Source organism: Lactuca serriola, chromosome 4, assembly GCF_051521515.1.
Source record: "Lactuca serriola cultivar US96UC23 chromosome 4, Lser_US96UC23_V15, whole genome shotgun sequence".
Classification (NCBI taxonomy): Eukaryota; Viridiplantae; Streptophyta; class Magnoliopsida; order Asterales; family Asteraceae; genus Lactuca; species Lactuca serriola.
Genome location: NC_136411.1, coordinates 40,085,865 through 40,108,879, shown reverse-complemented (window position 1 = coordinate 40,108,879; position 23,015 = coordinate 40,085,865). Strand labels below are relative to the sequence as shown.

Sequence of the window (23,015 nt, the reverse complement as noted above, 5' to 3'; positions counted from 1 at the left end):
GGTACGGATCCTCTGCTTTCAGTAGTACGGGCTCATACTACCTTCCACATCTATCTGTACCTTCTTCAAAGAATGCCTCGACTCTACCAGATCCCTTTCACTACTGATGATCACTGCTATACTCATCCTAGGCTTGCCCTAGGGAAATCTCTGATTCTACTCTATCCAGTCCTCAGCTGCTGCAGGCCTCCTTGTAATGCCAATTAGCCATTACCTGAATACCATCACATGTGACGAGGATCAGATAATCCTTCGAGTACCCGACTCGTCCCTACAACGGTTAGACTCAAACAAGAGCTGCACAGTAGGATCAAATCCGGCACTCTAAGATTATTCAACCCTGATCACATGTGACGTGGCGTATTCGCCTAATGGCTAACTCCCACTATTCAGAGTCCCACATAGCACGAAGCAAGCAGTATTCAGACAAGGGTAACAATCTCAATCAACTCTATCTGCTTACAGGAACTGTACTAGCATAAATGCTAAGCTCATATTACCAGGCATAACCGAATCAGGCTATCCTACTCGCTGTCTACTCAATACTAGCATGCAATTCTCATACAACTGAAACACATAAAGCAGGCACCTAAGGCATCACTCCTAGATCCTTAGTCCTATTCTAGCATGTTGTTCTACAAAAGCTGATAAACATAACATAAACTTGTATGGGTACTTTGGGGAATACTTACTTGAGCTCGGCCGGTCGCGCACATCACACACTTCGTTCCTTCTCGAAACTCTTTTCTCAATCTTTAGAAAACATTTTCTTTTGGAAAATCTTTTAATCCCTTGATTTGGGTTCAGACACCCCCGAAGGTGTGTCCGAATCCCTCAAACCAGGGCTCTGATACCAACTTGTAACGACCCAATTTTCACGTCCAAAAATTTCGTTTTTAAAACATTACTTTAGAAAACATTAATAATTAAAAACATTGTTTGATCAAACCACATCACAACGTAAACCATGTCTAAAAGCCAAATCATACAACTAATCGAAATATCAGAGTATCAATCCCAGGGTAAACTCATAAATGCGGAATCAAGGAGTGTGTGTGATGAGCCGCTACCGCGCCTGCTCCTTCCCCTTGGCTGAAGAAGTACCTGAAACAACAACTGAGAAACGTAAGCACAAAGCTTAGTGAGTTCCCACATCGTACCACATACCATACAACACATTTCATACATACTGCCAGGCTATTCTGGGGTGCCTGACTACCCGGTACGGCCATTATGGGGTGTCGACTACCCGTGCGGCCATTCTGGGGTGCCGTCCTACCCGTGTCAAGCCATTCTGGGGTGCTGACTACCCGTCGGGTAGTCAAGCCATTCTGGAGTGCTGACTACCCGTGTCAAGCCATTCTGGGGTGCTGACTACCCGCCGGTCCTGACAACCGATCCTCGGAGACTATTTCACCCCCTACTGCTACTACTATCACATATCATAACATAACATATTATTAGGGGTGTTCGTTTGAATGGATCGGTTTAATCCGATCCAAGGTAGTGAATCCAAATTGAATTCGTTTTTCAAAATGTTGATTCGAATAGTCCAAACAAAAATACAATCCGATCCGAACCGACCAAATTACAATTCGCTTGGATCGGTTTTTTACTATTCGGTTTTCAAATTTCTACAAGTCAAATAACATTCCAATAAATGTAGATGCAAAAATTGCTTAATAAAGATTGGTTTTTATAACCAAGCAAAACACAATTCAATAATAATTCAAGTTACAAAATACCAAACAAGTTACAAAAGACCAATAGTTATAGTGATTACAAAAAAAGTTGCACATTGGCAAATAATGTTCAAAAAATCAACATTAGCAAATACTGATGCAAAATCCGGCAGTAAAACTTCATCAACTCAGTCATATCAATCTTCACAAATCAAGAATGCTTAGATCGCATGTCGATTTAGTCAACTCTGAACATAAAAATAAAATAATGGTTAAGATATTGATTACATTTTACAAAAAAAAACTCTTATAATGAAAACTGTATAAATACATACCTTCATCAAGTTCTTCATTTTCACATAACTCATCTTCAACTTTTAAGAAACTGTGTGATTTTCGGATCCAATCTTGAGCACATATGAGTGCCTGGACCACTTTAGGGCTCAACAACGTCCTATATGAATCAAGAACTCTCCCTCCGGTGCTAAAAGTTGATTCTGATGCAACAATTGAAATGGGGACAACTAATATATCTCGAGCCATTTGTGAAAGAACTGGAAAACGATACCTATTTACTTTCCACCAAGCCAAAATACAAAATCCATGTGCATCAGCCTCATTTTCCTCAGTTAAGTATTTCTCCAGTTCAGACTTTTCCTCCACACCACCTGATAATCTCTTGAACTTTTTATACCTCTCCTTCATATTAGTTAAAACAGTTTCATGCACATCATGTTTACTTGTTTGTTGAGTTTTCTCACCTGACTTACTAGTTGTACAAGTCTTTTGGTACACATTGAATAATTCATAAGTTGCATCTTTTACACTCTTGCTCATAACATTCTCGATCTCATCATCTTGACCTTGAAATTCAGAAAAAAACGAAATCCATGTATCGTAGTTTATGACGGGGATCAAGAACAACCGAAACATAAATCATCATGTTCATTTTCCCAATGTCTCCCCAATACTTATCATATTTTTCCTTCATCTTCTTTGCCACTGAAGCAAAATCTTTGTGAGTACTTTCAATCCATTTTATTAGAAGACTATCAACATCAATAATCTCATGAAATAAAGTGTTAGATAACAAGGTAAAACTTGAAGTGTAATTCTAAAGATGTGAATCGAAGCTGGTGGTGGATGGGAAGTGGCGGATAATTTCAGAACTTGTAAGTAAGGTTGTTTATTTTGACAAGCTGTTGAAGAAGATAACAATTGAGGATGAGACGATTCAATTTTGATCGAGGATACTGATGCAAAGCAGATTAGATCATGTGAAGGAGGCATGTTGTGCGATGATCGAGGATTTTGACAATTCAATTTTGACGATTCGATATTTACCATTAAAAGGAGCCGGCGATTCAATTTATTATTTTGGAGTATTCCAATTGCCACCTACGTTTGATGTATTCTGCCATTGGCCCATTCCTATTAACTAAGATAATGCAATTGAATTTTTTTGGGCCATTTAATTGTTTTGGGTTTATATTAAAATAAAGAAATAGATAAATTTTATTTGTTACCTACGTTAGCTAAGAATTTGCAATATCTTATTGGGTTTATACTAAAATCAAATAATATAAATAAATATATAAGTAATTTTTATTCGGTTTTTTTGGGTAATTCGGTTTCAAATTAATAACCAAATCCAATCCAAAATCCAAAATATTAATTCGGTTTTAGTCCAAACCAATCCAAAAATCCAAAAAATCCAAACCAAATAGTCCAATCCAAATTGTCCAATTGGATAATTCGGTTTTATCCGAACAATGAACAACCTTACATATTATCAGACATATCTGGGGTGTCTGAACTACCCTTCGGTCCTAACAACCGAACTTCGGGGACTGCTCCCCTCCTACTACCTCTAACTCATATAACAGATCATGCTAGCATATAAACATAACATCACATACTGTCAGACGTATCTGGGGTGTCTGACTACCCTTCGGTCCTAACAACCGAACTCTACTACTATTACATATAACATATCATGCTAGCATATAATATATCAGGTAGTAGTAAACCTAGATGATATCACAGAGACAATCATCTATCATACGTCTCCTACTGGTGGGCCGACATTGTGGCCTTAGACCCACCGCTACTGGAAGGTAACTCACCTCAAAGTAGCTGCTGATCTGATCGGGAACTGACTGTCTACTGCTGCTGTTGCTGCTGCTCCGGAAATCCTCCGGCTGTAATTCCCACAACATACTCAATCAAACACTGCTAACTGTCCTTTGGGTAAAATGACCATTTTACCCCTGATCATGCCCTAAGTCAAAGTCAGAGTCAACTTTCAGTTGACCCGACTCGCCGAGTTGGCTCTCCAACTCACCGAGTCCCTACCCAAACGATTGTCCTGAATCCCGTTTCTACTCGTCAAGTTAGGCGATGACTCGACGAGTTCTCCTTCTAAACTGATATTCAAGTCCTTCATCCTACTCGCCGAGTTGTATGAACAACTCGTCGAGTTCATCTTCAAACTCTCAAGGAAATAAGCTTTGAACGAGGGTTGGGGGCTCTGAGGGTGAATGGGGGCTGGCTTGGGGCGGATATGAGGCTTAAATAGGGTGCAAACCCCTGAAACTTAGGGTTTCATCCAACAGCGGTGACTCGCCGAGTCCGGAATATGGACTCGCCGAGTCGCCAACTTAAACATGTCCCGGGTCCCGTCTCTACTCAGCGAGTCGGACCTATGACTCGCCGAGTCCAAGGCTAAAAATGGAAAATACTCAAATAAGATTTACGTACTAGGGACCAGGTGCTACACACAAATCTCTACAAAATGAAGCAAACATCTCCGTCAAGACAACTTTTGAAAATCTATGTCATCATTAACCCTAATTAATATTGTTCAAAATTTAACTCCCTTATTAATAGTTTTTGGCTTCAAAATTCAAACCTGTTTAGTTTTTTCTTTTTAAAAAACGCATTAAATAAGCATATCACTAATTACGTTATCTTTAATAGATATTAAAACAAAAACTTACGACATCATTTTAAACAATTTGGGTCATTGATTGTATTTCAATCCTATGTTTTCCACCCTTAGATCAAATTGCTGATATCATCTTCTAAAATGGAATGTATTTAATTCCAATAAAAGCTTTTCAGTTGTCAAACAAAATTAACTTAAATCCATTAAAATGGAATATATTTAATTCTAATAAAAACTTCCCATATTTTAAATCTTGAATTTTCGGTTATAAAGATTTTAAAATGGTTAACTTTAAAAACATATTACGAAAAACCATTTCAATTAAGGCATTAAATGTCAACCATTAATATAAATGTGTTTATATTAGCAAACCATTCATATATAAAATCCATTTTTATTAGGAAACCATTAATACCAAAAAATCAAATTCAAATTATAACATACATATATGATTCATCCTTGAATCTGCGGCTCACACTAATCGTTGGTTTTCTTCAAACATTCTCTTACAACATCATTTTTATTGCTTATAACTTTGATCATCATTGAGAAGCTTCAAACCTTCTTTGTTGTGCACTGGAAGGTCAGTACCTTCTTTTGCTTTTTTTTTTTATATATATTTTTTCGATTATTTTTTTGTACCTGTATCAAATATATGTATTCATATATTTCGATTTTCTTTGTCACAACTTATATGAAACCGATTAACAGCTTTTCTAAAACTTTTCAAATAAATAGGAATAGATATTACATACCTTTAATCCATAAAAAAAGAATGTACTTTGATGGAAACCAGTTAAAACACAATATAGCAAAGTACATTGATAGAATGACAAATGCACCCTACCCATTTTCCTATTCATGGTAATCAAATTTTTTTTTGTGTATTCGTTTAGCATGATACTTCCATTTTTATCCGAAGGGTAAATCATTAATTTAGTATAGACTATGTTCATCAGAAGGGTAAATCGGTAATTTAATTTAAAAATGGATCAAATCGTTTGTTGTTACTATTTCTATTTGTTTGATTATCTCAACTTGGTTACTGTTTCTGACCTTATTGTCGAATATAATAACCTCATATTATACCATTTTTAGGAATGTAAGTGTAAATTACATTGCTATAACATTTTTAACAGTAACTTGTTGTGATTTTTTCATGTTGTAACTGTCTTTTAATTTATTTTTTATTCACTATTTAGGGGATGAATTTTATAAACAATTTAAACCAGAAAGGATTAAAGTATAATTATTCTAATTTGTATATGTTTTTGTACTAAAAATACAACATTTCAAAGATTGTTTTCTATGACTAACAAAATTATGTTTCTATTTTTGAAATCTCATAAAACATCACATAAGGTTTTTTTTGGCTTAACATATTACATCATTTAGTCTAGATTAAGTCAAATAAAACAAAAATGTATAACTTTTCATATTAAATGCTTAACCTATTAACTTAGACTCGATCCTCAACAACCTCTATAAACTTCAATAACTATGTGATTTTTTTTACAAATTATAACAACATACTTACCATGAAAAAAGAACTTTTAATTTAAACTACAACTTAGTTTTTTATCGGTAACAACAATATACAACACTTAATATCAACATCCTTACCTACATATTAATACATGAACCATAACAAAAGTAGGTTAAGAAGTTAGAATCTAAATTAGTAATGATTATATTTCCTTAAATATCAGATTTATGGGTATTATAGACAAATTTTTTATTTGATTCTTAAATTTTCTATGTGGTCGTTTTTATATGGTAAAATCAAATTGCATAATGTAGGTATGAAACAACAATAAGTATATTTTTGAAGGAACATTGTTCAAAATAATTTGCATAATCTAAATACATGTTAATTTAGTTCATTTCCTATACTTTCCTGTAACATTGGATTTTTTTTGTCATGTTACATTCAAAAGCTGAGTTATTAGAACATGCACCTTAGGTGTTTGATGAAATGTGTCAAAAAATCTGACACAAGTTCTCTACGCTCACCTCACAACCAGGTATAAATTTGGGGTTTTTTTCTAGATTTTTAGCATCATGTGTTTTTGATGTTTGCAACTTTGTAATGTTACATGTTTTTTTGTCTCATCCTCGGGGTTTTCTATCTCTGATAGGGCTTCACTTTCACTTTTTATATTTATTGTAAACTATCGATTCAATCTATTTCACTTTATTATGACTTTTATCAACGTGATAAGATTCTAATAAGTTGTCCAATTCTTGAACTTTTAGAAAAAGATGTTCTAACTGGATTACCATCTCCTACTATGGCATTCTATTTTGTTGATTCAACGATATATGAGTTAGCTATGATGGTTTTTACGGATTATAGACTAATAATTGCTCATGTTATCAGAAAATGCATCCAACGAAAGTGAAAGATAATTTTTTTTTAAATTAATAGCCTCATCTAACTTTAAATGATCTTTTTTCAACTTTGATGACATGTAATAGAGTTTTGACTAAAATTTTCAATTTTGTTGGCATATAACAAATTATGACTTAAATAATGATATTAGATATTTGGGCAAGTTTTTTTTCGGTTCGCAAATTATTTTGTAGAAAGTTGTCCAAATTGGTATTATTGATCTCACAAAAGGCAAGTCTCATGTCTCTTTTAGCATATCCATTGTGTTTAATAGTAACTCAATAGTTTCTTGTCTATATTGGTTTCTAAAAAAATGTTAAATCTTGATTTAATGGATGCAAGTTAGCAGGTAGTAAAGGTGCAAGAAGTGCAAAGTATTAAATATGGGATTATCATGGCTATGTCAAGCCAAAATAAAATTCTAAAGTAACAAATGTTAAATTCAATAAATAAGCATTTGTAATGCAGAATACATATTATACTTCCTAAATAAATAACCAAAAACTAACCTCATCCCCAAATAATTTACATTTTAACTAACATCAATAAATTATGATTATAGTGTCTTGATGTTTAATTATACATTATAGAGAATTGGTTAATATATAGCCAACATTTTTATATTCGTGTCGGTTTTGAACTACAAAAACTATATTCAAATAATAAAAATGAAATGGAACATATACGACGGTAATAATGGAAAAATAACCTTCAATTTTTTTTTTGATACAAAAAAAATAGTCTAAAACTTATTTCTAAAAGCAACAATAAATAACAACGAACTTTCAAAAATAAATGAGAAATTGCAACGAACTTTTCAAAACTATCAAGAATGTATAATATAGGATGATAATAATGCTAAAAAAACACCGAGTTTGGTTTGATGCGAAAAAAGTAATTTTATATGAAAGTCGGATTGCAGTAATACTAAAAGAACCTATATGTTTTTTTATCTGATGCAAAAATGGTCGAAACATACTTCTAATTGGCAAGAAATAGCAATGAGCTTTTAATTCATCTTGAATAACCATTTAATAGCTATATGTAAAAGATATAAATACTCAACGGTTAAGACCATAGACCTTACTCAAACGTCCGCAAACCTCTTGAAGTAAGCATTCATTTTTCTATTATTTTATCATTATCATAAAATAAAAACAGACATCATCATGTGTTTAAATTGTTTAATTCGTCTCATAATAACAAGTAACTTGTGTGTCAATTATGTATTTTGACATTTTCAATGAGTTTCGAGCAATATCTAAATCGAGCAAACATAATTGGTCTTATATTTATTTGTTAGAGTTTCTTTATATTTAATATTGTGTGGGGGTTTATTAAGTTGTGTGCCAATTATGTATTTTGACATTTTCGATGAGTTACGGACAATATCTAAATTGAGCAAACATAATTGTTTTTATATTTATTTGTTAGAGTTTCTTTATATTTAATATTGTGTGAGGGTTTATGTGGTTCATTTCGAATAAACATAAATACGTTGCTATTTTTTGAAATAAACAATTCTATTTGGCAATATAACCATGAAATAATAATGTATTTTGAAAGTACATTGTCAAATGTTGGATTATACTTGCGTAGACCCGTTTTCACGCATGGTTAGCTATATGTCGTTGTTTCCCATGTCACAAGTAAAAAAGGTTTGAAGGTACTTTTTAACGGACAAGGTCGTTCAACTAATAAAATAAAAAATATTGTCTAGGAAGAGGTCCTTCAAAGACTATATATTTACCAAACTTCAGTATATTTTCTACACATTTCAATAACACTAATAACCCTGATTTACTTCTAGTTATTCTACAATATCTATATACATTTATATTTTATTTATGCGATCCCCTGCGTTTAACGCGAGTCATAATCTAGTATAAATACTAAAATAAAGAAATTGACAAAGATTCCTTTAAACCCCCTCCCCTATATTTTGAAGTTTGAACATGTAAGTTTCGAAAGCTCACCTTGCTTAATAATAACCGAAGACGTTGTGATATATGTATAGGATGGATCTCCTTTGTAAATAAGCCAACAACTTGATGTTTGGTGTGTATATGCATAAGACGAATCTACTTTGACTCAACTCACTCACAAACAAAATAACAATCCATTTCGATGTGCTTGATTTTTTCGTGAAAAACGGGGTTGTTAGCAACATGTCCGACAGCTTGATTATCACAGAATAACGTTGTAGGTCTAATCAGAGATGCTTCTAAGTCTTTTAGATCTGACACCAAGACCCGATGACTCGATTCCATGTCACATCAATATGTCTAATGACTACTTGCACTTAGCATAAAGAACTCCAATATTACCAAAACGGGTAAGAAACTTTTGTTTTTGTTCACATTTAGGTAACTATGTTTTTGGTACATATTTAACTAATAAATGTTCATAATATGGTAATATCACTGGTAATTATCAATCATATTACATTGTTTTGAACATGTCAAACAAGTTTAATGGTCAAACTTGTATGGAAAAAAACATTGTTACTTAAATGTGGACAAAAATCAAAGTTCATTAAAGAAGTCACTAACCTTTTATTATTTATCTAATTTGTATGTGGTGATGACTTTATAAACTTTAACTTAGAAAATAAAAACCCACCAAAGAAGACAAATTATTTACATAACCCTCATCACTTAACAACCTTTCAGGTAATAAGATCTATTATCCCCCATTTTGGGGTTATCGGCCTAATGCTCACTCGATGTTACCATTTAACAACCTTTCAGGTAATAAGATCCGTTATCCCCTAAATCAAAGTTCATTAAAGAAGTCACTAACCTTTTATTATTTATCTAATTTGTTTGTGGTGATGACTCTATAAACTTTAACTTAGAAAATAAAAACCCACCAAAGAAGACAAATTATTTACAAAACCCTCATCACTTAACAACCTTTCAGGTAATAAGATCCATTATCCCCCATTTTGGGGTTACCGGCCTAATGCCCACTCGATGTTACCACTTAACAACCTTTCAAGTAATAAGATCCATTACCCCCTATTATTTATCTAAGTTATCGCCAATCGGCCAAACATCTTTAAATCCCATGGCTCCTTCTTTAGCCACCCATCACGTTCACTCTAACCCTCGTACCCCACAGGCTTCTTCTTCCTACATACACTACTCTAATGGGTAATACCCTTTGATCTAAAGGGCTAAAAAATTAGGAATAATTAATTTTGACATATATTGTAACAAGACAATGAATTAAAACTGCATATTTCAAAGTATTCCAAGGACTATTTGTAATTTACTCGAACATACATTACGTTTTTTGATTCCTGAAAAAACCCTTCCCAATGGCCCCCTCAATGTTGGCATGTTGATGTTTCAGAAAATTTCAGTCTAAAATTCACAAGAGTAAGTTACACGAATGGTCTCCATGGTTTGGGGTAATTTGCGCATTTGGTCCCTAACTTATTTTTAACTCGGAAGGTCCCTACTGTTTGTTTATGTTGCGCGCTTGGTCCCTGTCTTACCTAAAAATACTATTTTGCCCTTTATTTTTTTAATTTATTTAAATAATTACACCCCAACCCTACCCCACCTCACTTTATCGTACCTAAAAAATGTTTCAATTTATTTAAACAAGGGCATAATAGTCATTTTAGGTAAGACAGAGACCAAGCACGTAACAAAAACAAACAGTAGGGACCTTCCGAGTTAAAAAAAATAAGTTAGGGACCAAATGTGGAAATTACTCCAAACTATAGGGACCATTCAGGTAATTTACTCAATTCATAACAAAGAAAGAAAGACAATGTAGACAAAAGGGAGCAAGGTATTTTCCTGGAACTCAATTGTATTTGTACTTATGACTTACATTATGAATATTGATAAATTTAAGGTTGTAGTAATTGGGTTCAAGTGAAAATTCGTGTTTGTAAACTAGGGTTTTGAACAACCTAAATTTTAAATAGGAATTAGCGGTTAACATCTGATAGATTTTCCTATAAAAACAGTATTAATGCATACAATACTCAAGCCTGTTTTACCACTTCCACATTTTGAAATTAGTGGTATTTTATGGTGAATTTCTTCATATGGTATGTGCTTGTATTGAATTAAATAATAGACAATAGCTTTTGTAGCTAATCACACGCTAACCATAAAGGATTAAATGAATTGACCGGCTTAGATGATTGGAATTTTGATGGCATGGATGATGAAAACGAAATAGAAATCATACGTGCATAAATCAACAAGTTCATGAATCAACATTGATTTTTAAGATTCTATAAATTCTATTAATATTTTGGTAGTTTACTAGTTTATATCAGAGACTTTTGATTAAATGTCTCTTGTCATTTCCAGTTTTTTAGTGTTAACTTAGTGATAACTATCCACCTATTACAAGTTTCTTGAACATGGTATTATTGTTATAATCAATGACACATTTTCTCACCAATTATAAATGTCCTTTTGCAGTGAAAAATTAAAAGAACAAACTAGCTATGGCCTAAACGATTTTATGGGATGAAGATAAGAAGGAAAACAATAACGGGGAAGCTGAAAATGTTGTCATAATAGATGTGGACAGTGATAGCTTCAGTAATGATGAAAATCTTGAAAAGAAACTACAAGGTTCAAACATATTAACCAACTGAAGACATGCATATACATCATTGATGATGATGATGATGTAAGACCTGAAAAAAAAAGGTCAATGTGGTGTCCCAACAGTTAAAGAGATACCTACTACTGATGACACTTCTTTTGAGGGCTCAATTGTTAATGAAATAGAAAAGCTTAGTGGGAATGATGAGTACAGGTGAAACGACCTAAAAATCATAAGGTAAAATTTTCATTTAATTCAACATATAAACACCACTTATTCTTATAAACCATTTAGGAGCATGTTATAGTTAAAGTAGTTATCAAAGTACAATCCCAAAATCATAAAAGTACGGAAACATGGGTGGATGCGCTGAGATCAAGCCGAGTCCTTTCCTTTCGAACCGGAAGTACCTGAAACCATAAACACAAACCGTAAACTAAGGATGTCCTTTTGGTAGAATGAGTTGGTTATTTAGACATGCTCTTTGATAATTTGTTTATGAAGATAAGTCTATCAATTTCAAACTTCAGAGAAAATGAAAATTCATTGGATAAGGCAAATTCCTTTGAAAGAATGTCTTCACGTAATGACGTTTCACGTAACATCTTCGATTTCAAGGACTAAATAGTTAAAGAGGGTGTTTGGCTAGACTTAAAAAAATGAGATTTTTAACTTATTACCGGTTCCACACCGGTATACATTAAAATGAGTGTTTGGATAAACTATTTTTTTAAAAACAACTTATAGCGGTATGGAACTGAAAATAAGTCATTTTTGATAAGTTACTAACCCATAACTTATCAAAACTAATTATAATTTATAGATGTACAACATCTCTATGAAGCCTTATTTTGATCATTTTTCCAAAAACTAAAAATGACTTATCATCTTATAACGTTTTGACACCATATAAACTAATCCAAAAACTTTTTTAAAAACATTGTTTTAACCCTACTATAAATTAATAAACTATAAATGAAAAAGTTAAAAACATTCTAAAATAAGCATGCTAAATACGCTATAAATATAATTATTTTGGACACGTATTGTACAAAAACAAACGTTAACAACAGATTCTAGTAGGCATGAGCAAACGGACCGAAACGGACGGAACCGGACCCGACCGTGGAACCGGCTTCAGCCAAAATCAAGAACCGAACCGGCCGGGCGGTTCTACCGGTTCCAGTTTCGGGTCCGGTTTTTGCCGGGTTTTCGATTTTGGAACCGGACTGATTTGGCACGCTTCTTTGCAGGGTTTGTAACTCATTTAATTTTTAACTAAATCAAGCATTTTTATAGTTTAAACTTAACTACAAAAACCTAAAATAAGTGTAGGAAAAAGATTCAGGTCAAAAAAACTTAAATTGAGTGAGTTATGCACATTTGAACAACAAAGTCAGATTACGTTTAATTGCTATAACATAATTTTTTTTTGATTTGACACCCTTCCTTGCGGGGCTTGTAACTCATTCAGTTTTTAACCAAATCAAGAGTTTTTATAGTCTAAAATTAACTACAAATCCTAATCTACATGTAGGAAAAAGATTCAGGTAAAAAAAAACTTAAATTGAGTGATTTATGCACATTTGAACAACAAATTCAGATTATGTTTAATTGATGTAACATAATTTTTTTTGATTTAACACCCTTCCTTGTGGGGCTTGTAACTCATTCAATTTTTAACCAAATCAAGAGTTTTTATAGTCTAAACTTAACTACAAATCCTAATCAAATGTAGGAAAAAGATTCAGGTCAAAACAAGTTAAATTGAGTGAGTTATGCATATTTGAACAACAAAGTCAAATTACATTTAATTGTTGAGCTTGTAGGAAAAAGTTTGAACAACAAAGTCAAACAAGTTAAATTGATTTGACACGCTTCCTTGCGGGGCTTGGAACTCCTTCATTTTTTAAGCAAATCAAGAGTTGTTATAGTCTAAACTTAACTACAGATCCTAATCTACATGTAGGAAAAAGATTCAGGTCAAAACAAGTTAAATTGAGTGAGTTATGCAAATTTGAACAACAAAGTCATATTACATTTAATTGCTGAAACATAAAAAAATTCTGATTTGATACCCTTCCTTGCGGGGCTTGTAACTCATTCAATTTTTAAGCAAATCAAGCGTTTTTATAGTCTAAACTTAACTATAAATCCTAATCTACATGTAGGAAAACGATTCATGTCAAAACAAGTTAATTTGAGTGAGTTATGCACATTTGAACAACAAAGTCAGACTACACTTAATTGCTGAAACATAAAAAAATTCTGATTTGACACCCTTCCTTGCGGGGCTTGTAACTCATTCAATTTTTAATCAAATCAAGCGTTTTTATAGTCTAAACTTAACTACAAATCATAATCTACATGTAGGAAAAGGATTCAGATAAAAAAAGTTAAATTGAGCGAATTATGCAACTTTCAAAATTTGAGTGAGTTATCCGGTCTGGTTCCCGATTTTGGGCCGGTTCCAACGACCGGTTCTTACCAGGTCCCGGTTCCAAAAATTGACGAAATTATAGTATCGGTCCCGGACCGGCCGGTTCCATCGGGTTCTGGTTCCGGTACCGGTTCCCCGGTCCATATGCTCATCACTAGATTCTAGAATAATCCAATGACTAAATTTGTAAATTGTAGATAAAATTGCAAAAATGGTCTCTGTGGTATGCAAATTTTTTAGGTTTTAGTCCGAACCCCGAGCTTTTTGGATTCATGGTCCTTTTGGAGTGGTTTGTATGTGGAATTGGTCTATGGACTTAGCTCCCGTTAAAAAGGATCTGTTAACCCCCTCATATGCCTCACACGTGAGGGCAAATCCGTCATTTCATATGTAAGGGACCATTTTTGCATAAACCGTTTTTTAGCTTATTTGACCTATACCCCTCATTTACTTTCCCCAACACCCGTCAACTCCCCAACTCCCTCCTTCTTGCTTCTACTCCATTGAACCTGTAAAAAACCCTCGTTGCTTGTCCAAACAAGTTAATCAACGCAAAACATACAAGGCCATACGTTTAATACGAAATGGTGTTCGTAATGTGGCATATCAGACCAAAACATGAAGTTGTTGATGTATCAGCCGTATATGGTAAGTTGCTTTGTTTTCTTTAACTTTCATATTTTGCATTTTCTTATTGATTTAGAACAAAAAATGCAAAATTTTGACTTTGTTAATATGTACAATTTTGATTTTTAGCGGGTTCACCCACATGGTTTAGTATTAAGCTTCATCAAGGTGGGAAATTTACTAAGTTACCTGATATAAAGTACATTGGAGGTGAAGTGCGTTATGTTGATTATGTGGACATAGATGAGTTTTCTGTATATGAACTTGATGCCATAATGCTTGACCTAGGTTACCCAGACCCACATAATTCTGAATTCGCTGATGAATCCCCAGTGATATACTACCTTTTTAGGATACCTAATGGTGACTTTTAATTTGGTCTTAGAGCTTTAGGGAATGATCAGGATGTGATCAACCTTTCTAAACACATTGCACATAACAAGCTGATTGAGGTGTACATAGAGCATGGGAAGACAAATTTACTGACTTACTTCATGTCTCCAAATGCAAAGGGTAAAGTTTTCATCGAGGAATTACCATAAAATGATGATCAAGGGGCTGAAGTTGAGGGTCAAATTCATGTAGAATCTCCATCAAAAAATATGAACCATGGTAATGATGAGCGTATTGGTGAGTACCTGTCTCTGATTCTTTTTGGGAGTAAGAATGATACTTTGTCACCAGAGTATACAAGGGGTAAAGTTGGGAATTCCAAAAGATGTGAAGGTTCTTGCAACATGAGGCTTAATTTATATTATATTGACGAGGGTGTTCAAATATCAAAGGAAAAGAATGATGATCAGTATGGTTCAACTGATGTTCAGGAGGCAGCAACTTTTGTTCATAGATGAGATGGATGATGTTAGGAAGGCTACAACTGGTGTTGAAGAGGCATCAAATGTTGTTGAAGGCAACTACAATACCCCCTGTTAATAATGATGATCAACAACTGAATGAGTTATTTGATATCCTTATGGAAAATTTGATTGGAAGTGGTGAGGATGATGCTGAGTATGAAGGGTATGGAGAATCCGAAAAGGTAATCTAGAGTATGAAGAGGATGATGAATCTCAAGAAAGTGATCCACGGTATGAAGAGGATGATGAATCTCAAGAAGTGGATGACATAATGGATGTGGACAACCATATTCAAGATGTGGATGTGGACATAGGAGACTTCACTCTCAATGTTGAAAGTGATGTGGAAGGATCATGTATAAATGGTGTTCATTGGCATGAACCTGAAGATATGGAAGTGATCAACAATGAGGAATTTGAATCTTTGGATGAAGGATCTGACCAAGACATTGAGAGAAGAGCTCTTATCAAGAATTTGGGAAAAGAAAAAAGGTGTAGCCTTGGGGCAGTACATAAACAATCATTTTCAGTTGGAGATAAATTTAAAAGTAAAAAAGAATTAAAGGAGGCAATTGATTTGCATGCACTAGAATCAAGAAGGAATATTTTCTTTAAAAGAAATGACAATGTAAGGCTTAGGGAACAGTGTAGAGGAGTTGTACCTATCACCAATAAAGGCCAAGTAGGTAGCCAAGCTACCACTTCAAAAAGAAAAGGTAAAGAATTGAAGACACAAAAAGTAACATGTGGTTGGTATATTCATGCATCTAGGTCAAATCCTGAATCTAACTGGTTGATAAGGACCTTAAACCAAACTCACACATGTTTGCAAACAAGGAAACTCATGGCTTGTACCGCCTCTTTAATCAGTAAGAAAATCCTTGATCAAGTTGAGGCAAATCCAAATATACCCTTAGGAGCCATACAAGATCACTTTCAAAAGACTTACCAGGTGGGTATTTCGATGGACAAGGTGTTTAGGGCAAAGGATAAGGCAAGAAAGCATGTCACTGTGGACTACACAAAGCAGTATGAACTTTTGAGGGACTATGTTCTCAAACTTCAAGCTACTGACCCAGACACCACAGTGAAAATAGATGTATGTTCTGAGCCTAACCTTGATTACCCAACCAGACAGTTTAGAAGAATTTATGTGTGTTTGGGTCCACTGAAAAAAGGTTTCAAGGCATTCCTTAGGGACTTATTAGGTTTTGATGGTACCTTCATGAAAGGACCATTCCCTGGGAAGATACTTTCAGCAGTTGGTCTTGATTCCAATAATGGAATTTACCCATTAGCATATGGGATTGTTGAGTCTGAAAACACATAAAGCCGGAAGTAGTTTTTAGAAAACCTCGGGGATGACTTGGACCTTGGAAGAAACTCAAATTTTACTTTCATAAGTGATAGGCAAAAGGCAAAACAAATTTATACATTTGGTCATTTAAGATGTGTGGTTTTTAGTTAATTCTAATTATTGACAATTGATTCATGCAGGGATTACATAGTGCAGTTGATCAGTTGTTTCCCAATGCTGAGTATAGATATTGTATCAGACATATTCATGTCAATATGAGGAAGAGGTGGAGGAAAACAGAGTATAGGGACCACTTATGGAGGTGTGCATCAGCTACCATCATTCCTGAGTTTGAACATTTGATGAAAGAGTTTAGTCAATATGATAAGGAGGCATGTGAATGGTTGAAGCCAATTCCTCATGCACATTAGGAAAGGATTCATTTTTTAGGTAATTCTATATATTCCAATTTGGTCCTTATGTCTTTCAATTAGTGCACTGTTATACTTGTATGTTAATTGTATTAACTGTTTTTTAATGGCAATGCACAAACAGGAAGAGCAGATTCTGATGTGTTGATATCAAACATGTGTGAAGTGTTTAATGGGAAGATAGACAAAGGAAGGGATAAAGCCGTCATTGGATTTTTAGAATACATAAGGGAGTATCTAATGAAGAGGATATGCAATGTCATGAAGGAAATGAAAAAGGCTAAAGGTCCACTAACACCCACAACAACAGACATCCTAGCTGCAAGAAAAACAGTTGCTTCACAATACATTGATAGGTGGAATGGGGGAGACAAGTATCAAGTCACAAGAGCTTTGCAGGATCAACATGTGGTGGATGTTAGGAACCAAACATGTACTTGTATAAAATGGGAATTAATTGGAATTCCATGTAGACATGCAATTGCAACTCTGAATGAGATGAGTAAAGACCCAAAGGCTGAGCTTGACATTTACTAATGGGTTCACAAGGTGTATTTTCTAGAGACATGGAAAAAGCCTTATTCTTTTAAGGTGGAGCAATTAAGGGGATATCCATGTGGCCCAAAAGTGAACGTCCCACAAAGCTAATCCCTCCTCCACACCGCACTTAGGTGGGAAGGCCTAATAAAAAAGAAGACAAAGTGAGGGTGAAAGGTTAAGCAAAAAGCAGAGGGCAATTCAAGGTGATGGAGTGAATGCTACACAAGAAGGAGGTTCCCAAAAACCAACAAATGATGGAGTGCAGAAGCTATAAAGGAAACATATCAGTGTTACGTGTAGCAAATGCAAGAACAAGGGACACAACTTTATGACCTGTAAAGGGCAAGGTGGGAATCAGTCCAAGAAGTAATGTGTCATGCATGGGGTTTTCTGTGATTTTGGTTGGTTTTGAAAACTTGGTTGTTATGTTTACACTATTTTGTCGAGATCTTTTGGTTGGTTGTTATGAAAACTTGGTTGTTATATTAGGTATGGTAATGTGTCCCTTTTGGTCATGTTTAGAAACTTTGGTTGTTATGTTTAGAAACTTTGGTTTTTATGTTATGAATCTTAATGAAATGTGCATTTTGGTTATTTACAATTGGTTCTAATGTATACATTTTGGTAATACATTCATACCATTTATATTCATGTGTTAATTCTGATACATTCATACAGTTTTGGTAATACATTCATACCATCATAAGCCACTACAAAAATGATCACATAAAATTACAACAAAATGACCATTTTATCCATACTAATACCCTTCACAGACTAAAACACCCTTCACAGTAAACCCCTACACAAACCACATACAAAAGAAGACAATCACAAAAAAACCAACTTCCAAACATGTACATTTTCAACTTCAAATTGTCATCCTTCAATGCTTTGCAATTTGCCACCAACATGTTGTTCCTGCATATCATTCCATTGCATTGATCCTGTAGCATGTTTAAACTTCTAACCAACTCATTACACCGTTCCTGTACTGAATTCAAATTTCTTAGTTGACCAATATGATGACTTTAGACCTAGCACACATTAGGGATCAAGCCACCCGATAAACCCACAAACGGAATCATTCATAAGGCATGTAAAAAATCTCCTTCCTAGATTCAGAGGGGTCAAGACGTTTTCACCAAAGCAACTTTTCCACAAAAACATAGAACCATTGTTGTTGTAACAGAGCTCAAGAAGAAGAAGGGTATAAAAAAGAGACGTTGGGGAAGAAGATCGCAGACAGTGGGGATATTTAAAAGGAATTAAGCCAAAAAACGGTTAGCATAAATGGTCCCTTACATATGAAATGACGAATTTACCCTCACGTGTGAGGCACATGAGGGGGTTAACAGATCCTTTTTAACGGGAGTCAAGTCCACGGACCAATTCCATATACAAACCACTCCAAAAGGACCATGAATCCAAAAAACTTGAAGTTTGGACTAAAACCCTAAAAATTTGCATACCACAAGGACCATTTTTGCAATTTTGTCTAAATTGTATTACAATTTTGGATTCCAAAAAACCCGCTCTCTCGCTCCCCCCATGAGTCCATGTTGACGTTTCAAAAATCTTCAATTTAAGTTCAAAACAGAGAAAGACACGGATACAGACGAAAGCATTTTCCATTTTGCCATCGCTTCCATTTTTATTGCTCATTATCTCACAAAACTTGTAAGCCCTTCAATCGTATCTCATATCCACTCTTTCCCCTTTATCAATTTGTTGTAATCATTTTCATTGTCCGATGGATGTCTGCATTCCAAAAAACGACTTTGGCGCTAGGTATCTTTCAATAGTACTTCAGTTTTACTTATACCTGTTATTTACGTTAAGGTTATTGATCAAATTTGGTTTGTATGATGCGGGTTTGTGTATAAATTCGTGTTTGTAATCTAGGGTTTTGGATGACCTAAATGATATAACACTGTTTAGTGGTTAACAACTATTATGGTGTGCATTTTACAACAAAAAATAAATCACGAGTTTGTTTCAGATACTTTTGGGGTCTTCATCATTTATAGAACGAGTCTTTCATGCATATCGGCTAAAACGTCTCTTGTCATATTCCGATATTCGGTTTCTTAGTGGTATTTAAGTGATAAATCCACCTCTTTCAATCTTGAATCTGATATTATTGTTATGATTTATGGTTCATATTCTCACCAATTATAAATCCCCAATTTACAGTGACAAATGAAAAGTATTTAAGAAAATCTTAGCCTAGACAATTTTATGTGATGGGGAACTTAAGAAGGGGGAAGAAAAGTGTGGAAGCTGAAAACATTGTCATGTTAGATGAGGAAAATGATTGTTTCAGTAATGTCGATATTCCCAAACCAGAAAGTCTTGCAAAGAAATCACGTGCTTCAAAAAGATTAAAAAACAACAAGAATTTTACTCCAAAGTCATACATATACATTGATGATGATGATGCTAAGCATTCTCCAATGAAGTTCTCAAAATGCAAAAGGACATACCCTGGGAAAGATTCCAACAACTGTCATGGTGTTCGAAAGCAATCAAATAATGATCCATCTACTGATCATAATGCATCTGAATGTGAGATCATGGTAGATTCAAAGGGGATGCTACAAAAGCTATGGGAAAGAGCATCATTGAAGAAAAAAGCCAGTGTTCAAAGTGAATCTGATTCTAAAAAAGGTCAATGTGGTTTTGGGCACATAGATGAAAAGTCTAAAGAGACACCTACTAGTAATCAAGTGGAGAATGAAGAAAAACATAAGGTAAACTTATATTTCCATTTTTATAAGAAATCACGCATAGATTTATTCAAACTTTATTTTAAATTAAGTTCTTGATGGAAAATTTATATAGGCAGAAGAAGCTAAGCAGTTGCAGCGTGTGATGAAAAGAAAAGAAGCTGAAAAGTCACGTTTATTAGACATAGAGAGAAGACAAAAACAACGTGTGAAAGAAATCAGGGAAACTCAAGAACAGGTTTTGCAGAGTTCTTGTGTTAATTTCTTATGTCTTTCCCACTTGTCATTTTTTGTCAACATTGTTTGTTTTACATTATTTTGTTTCCTGTTGTCTCAGGAAAAGGAAAACATGAACTTGAAAGAAATATATCGTACAAAAGTGCAAAATGACCTTAAAAATCTTGAAATGACATGTCATGATATGCCTTCATTGTTGCGTGGTTTAGGAATCTTTGTTGATGACTCATCAACTCAAGTGAGTTCCATGTTCTTTTGGTTTTTCATATTTAATTATTTATGATACACACTTGTTGGGAAAATGGTCTCAAGGAAAAAATCAATAGAGAAATTTTTATGATTTTTTTTTAAATTTTTTTAGATTCGTGCTGCTTATAAACGAGCATTACTTAGCTTTCACCCAGATCGAGCTACTGGATCTGATATGCACCAACAAGTTGAAGCTGAGGAAAAGTTCAAGCTTATATCACGCATGAGGGATAAATTTATATGATGATAAATTTAGTTTGGTTAATTTTACTTTTTTATTTTTTTTTTGGCACTTTTAGTGTTAATAATATGCGCATATTTATAGGCATCAAGTAATGTAACAGAATGATTTGTTTTGTTTTGACAAACGAGCCATCTACTATCTTTGTTACTTTTTCATTCTATAATGGCCATTGAAAACTGACAATATAAGTTAATCATATGCGTGGGGACAATTAACATTAACGTAACTCCATTAGCAAAACTTTTACAATCTAACTGAACATTAATCGGCCGAAGATAATTATTTTTTCATCCAACCATAGAGACAATACGCAAATAGCCAACTACTTACCCTAAAAAAATAAAGATAACACACAAACCAAAAAGTTTAGCTTCTCTTATAAAGTATAAACACAAGAAACATCAACGCACCTTGTTATAAACATAAGCAGCATACTTTGTTCTTGGAATGAACTTATGTTAATTAACCTTTAAGAAAAACTCAATATTAAAATGAAACAATGATTTGAAACTACTAAACTAACCTTCACGATAGAGTTGGTAGTGACAATCGCTAATTACTTGTTAGATTGTTGTGAACCAAAAGAATATTTGAGTGCCATTGTCAGGAACCTTGATTCCTATAAGGTGTAAAGATTTAACCATTTATTTAAACTACAAAAACACCAATAGGCAAGGCCGGCCCAATACAGGCCCATGGAAGCAAAAAGGAGAGTGCATCAGTTTAGCCCATCGTTTATTACAGTGCACAAATGAGTTCAGCGTCTCCGTCCTGCTATCGGCTGTGTCACTTCAAGACTTTGAGTAGGAGTCTGGTTCCCATGTTTCCTATCATCGCCTAGAAAGACGAACGATCAAGATGTAGAAGACGACCAGTCCATTGGTTTTTCCCATCATCGATTGGTTAAGAGACACTTATTTGGATAGGTAATAACTATATACCCTTTCCATGTCTACTGATTTCCATCAAGAACACAAGAAGAACAATAATTTTCCTAAACCCTCCTTTCTCATCTCTCGATTTCTGGATACCCTCTCCTTTCCTTATTTCTATGAATTTGTCAATATCTCTGCAATCTAAACTCATTAGACATCACTCATCACTCACCCCCTCCTAAACTCCTAATCTGATTTCTATTTCTCTAATTACTATTTTCTGATTTCTATAAACATTTGATTTCTAGATATCCAAGTGGTGGTGGATTCTCCAATTCCTGATAAAGAGTGGATTTATGATTTTTGATTAGTGGTATTTACGAACTTTGTTATGATATTAGTCATATTTAATTTTTTAAAAATCAACGAATTAGCAATTTAAGGTCCCCGATTAATCCCCGTCTAGCCGATTAATCTCTTAACCCAAGTCCACCGACTAGACAACATCAATCGTTTTTTTACAACATTGATAAATATACATAACTGCAATCAACAAATAAAACCCAACTAGTCTAGCATGCACCCTACTATGCCATATACAATATAGTGAGAAGACTTACTACCATATATCGAGCCCCATACAATACTTTAGACCACCACTAGCAGATCACTAATGAATATATAACTGTATGTAATCAGAGGTGAGATAGAAAGTCGAACAGGTGATCCTACTCTAGAACCACAACCAAACAAGGAAATGCAACAAAGCCTAGATCAAGAGTTCTTAGGTTATCCTACATGACTGCATAAAACCCTAAAACACTCAACTAAACGATCACCGACCTCCTGGTACTCTAACCAACATACCACTACTCCCATATCCTAAC

The 23,015-nt window shown here is 34.1% G+C and overlaps 1 protein-coding gene across 4 annotated transcripts; it reads left to right on the top strand.

Annotated features, from left to right (window-relative positions):
• Positions 1-19,366: 19,366 nt before the first annotated feature.
• Positions 19,367-21,400, top strand: LOC145101367 (uncharacterized). 4 transcript variants are annotated; one of them, XM_079038554.1, is made up of 6 exons: positions 19,372-19,474; positions 19,797-19,890; positions 19,991-20,547; positions 20,639-20,761; positions 20,861-20,998; positions 21,122-21,400. In XM_079038554.1, exons 3-6 carry the CDS (start codon positions 20,041-20,043, stop codon positions 21,251-21,253), a joined length of 900 nt encoding a protein of 299 aa, XP_078894680.1. In that variant the 5' UTR covers positions 19,372-19,474; positions 19,797-19,890; positions 19,991-20,040; the 3' UTR covers positions 21,254-21,400. The 4 variants fall into 4 exon arrangements, with proteins under 4 accessions (XP_078894679.1, XP_078894680.1, XP_078894678.1 ...); XM_079038552.1 differs by having other exon boundaries at positions 19,381-19,585; XM_079038553.1 differs by lacking the exon at positions 19,797-19,890 and having other exon boundaries at positions 19,367-19,474.
• Positions 21,401-23,015: the final 1,615 nt, after the last annotated feature.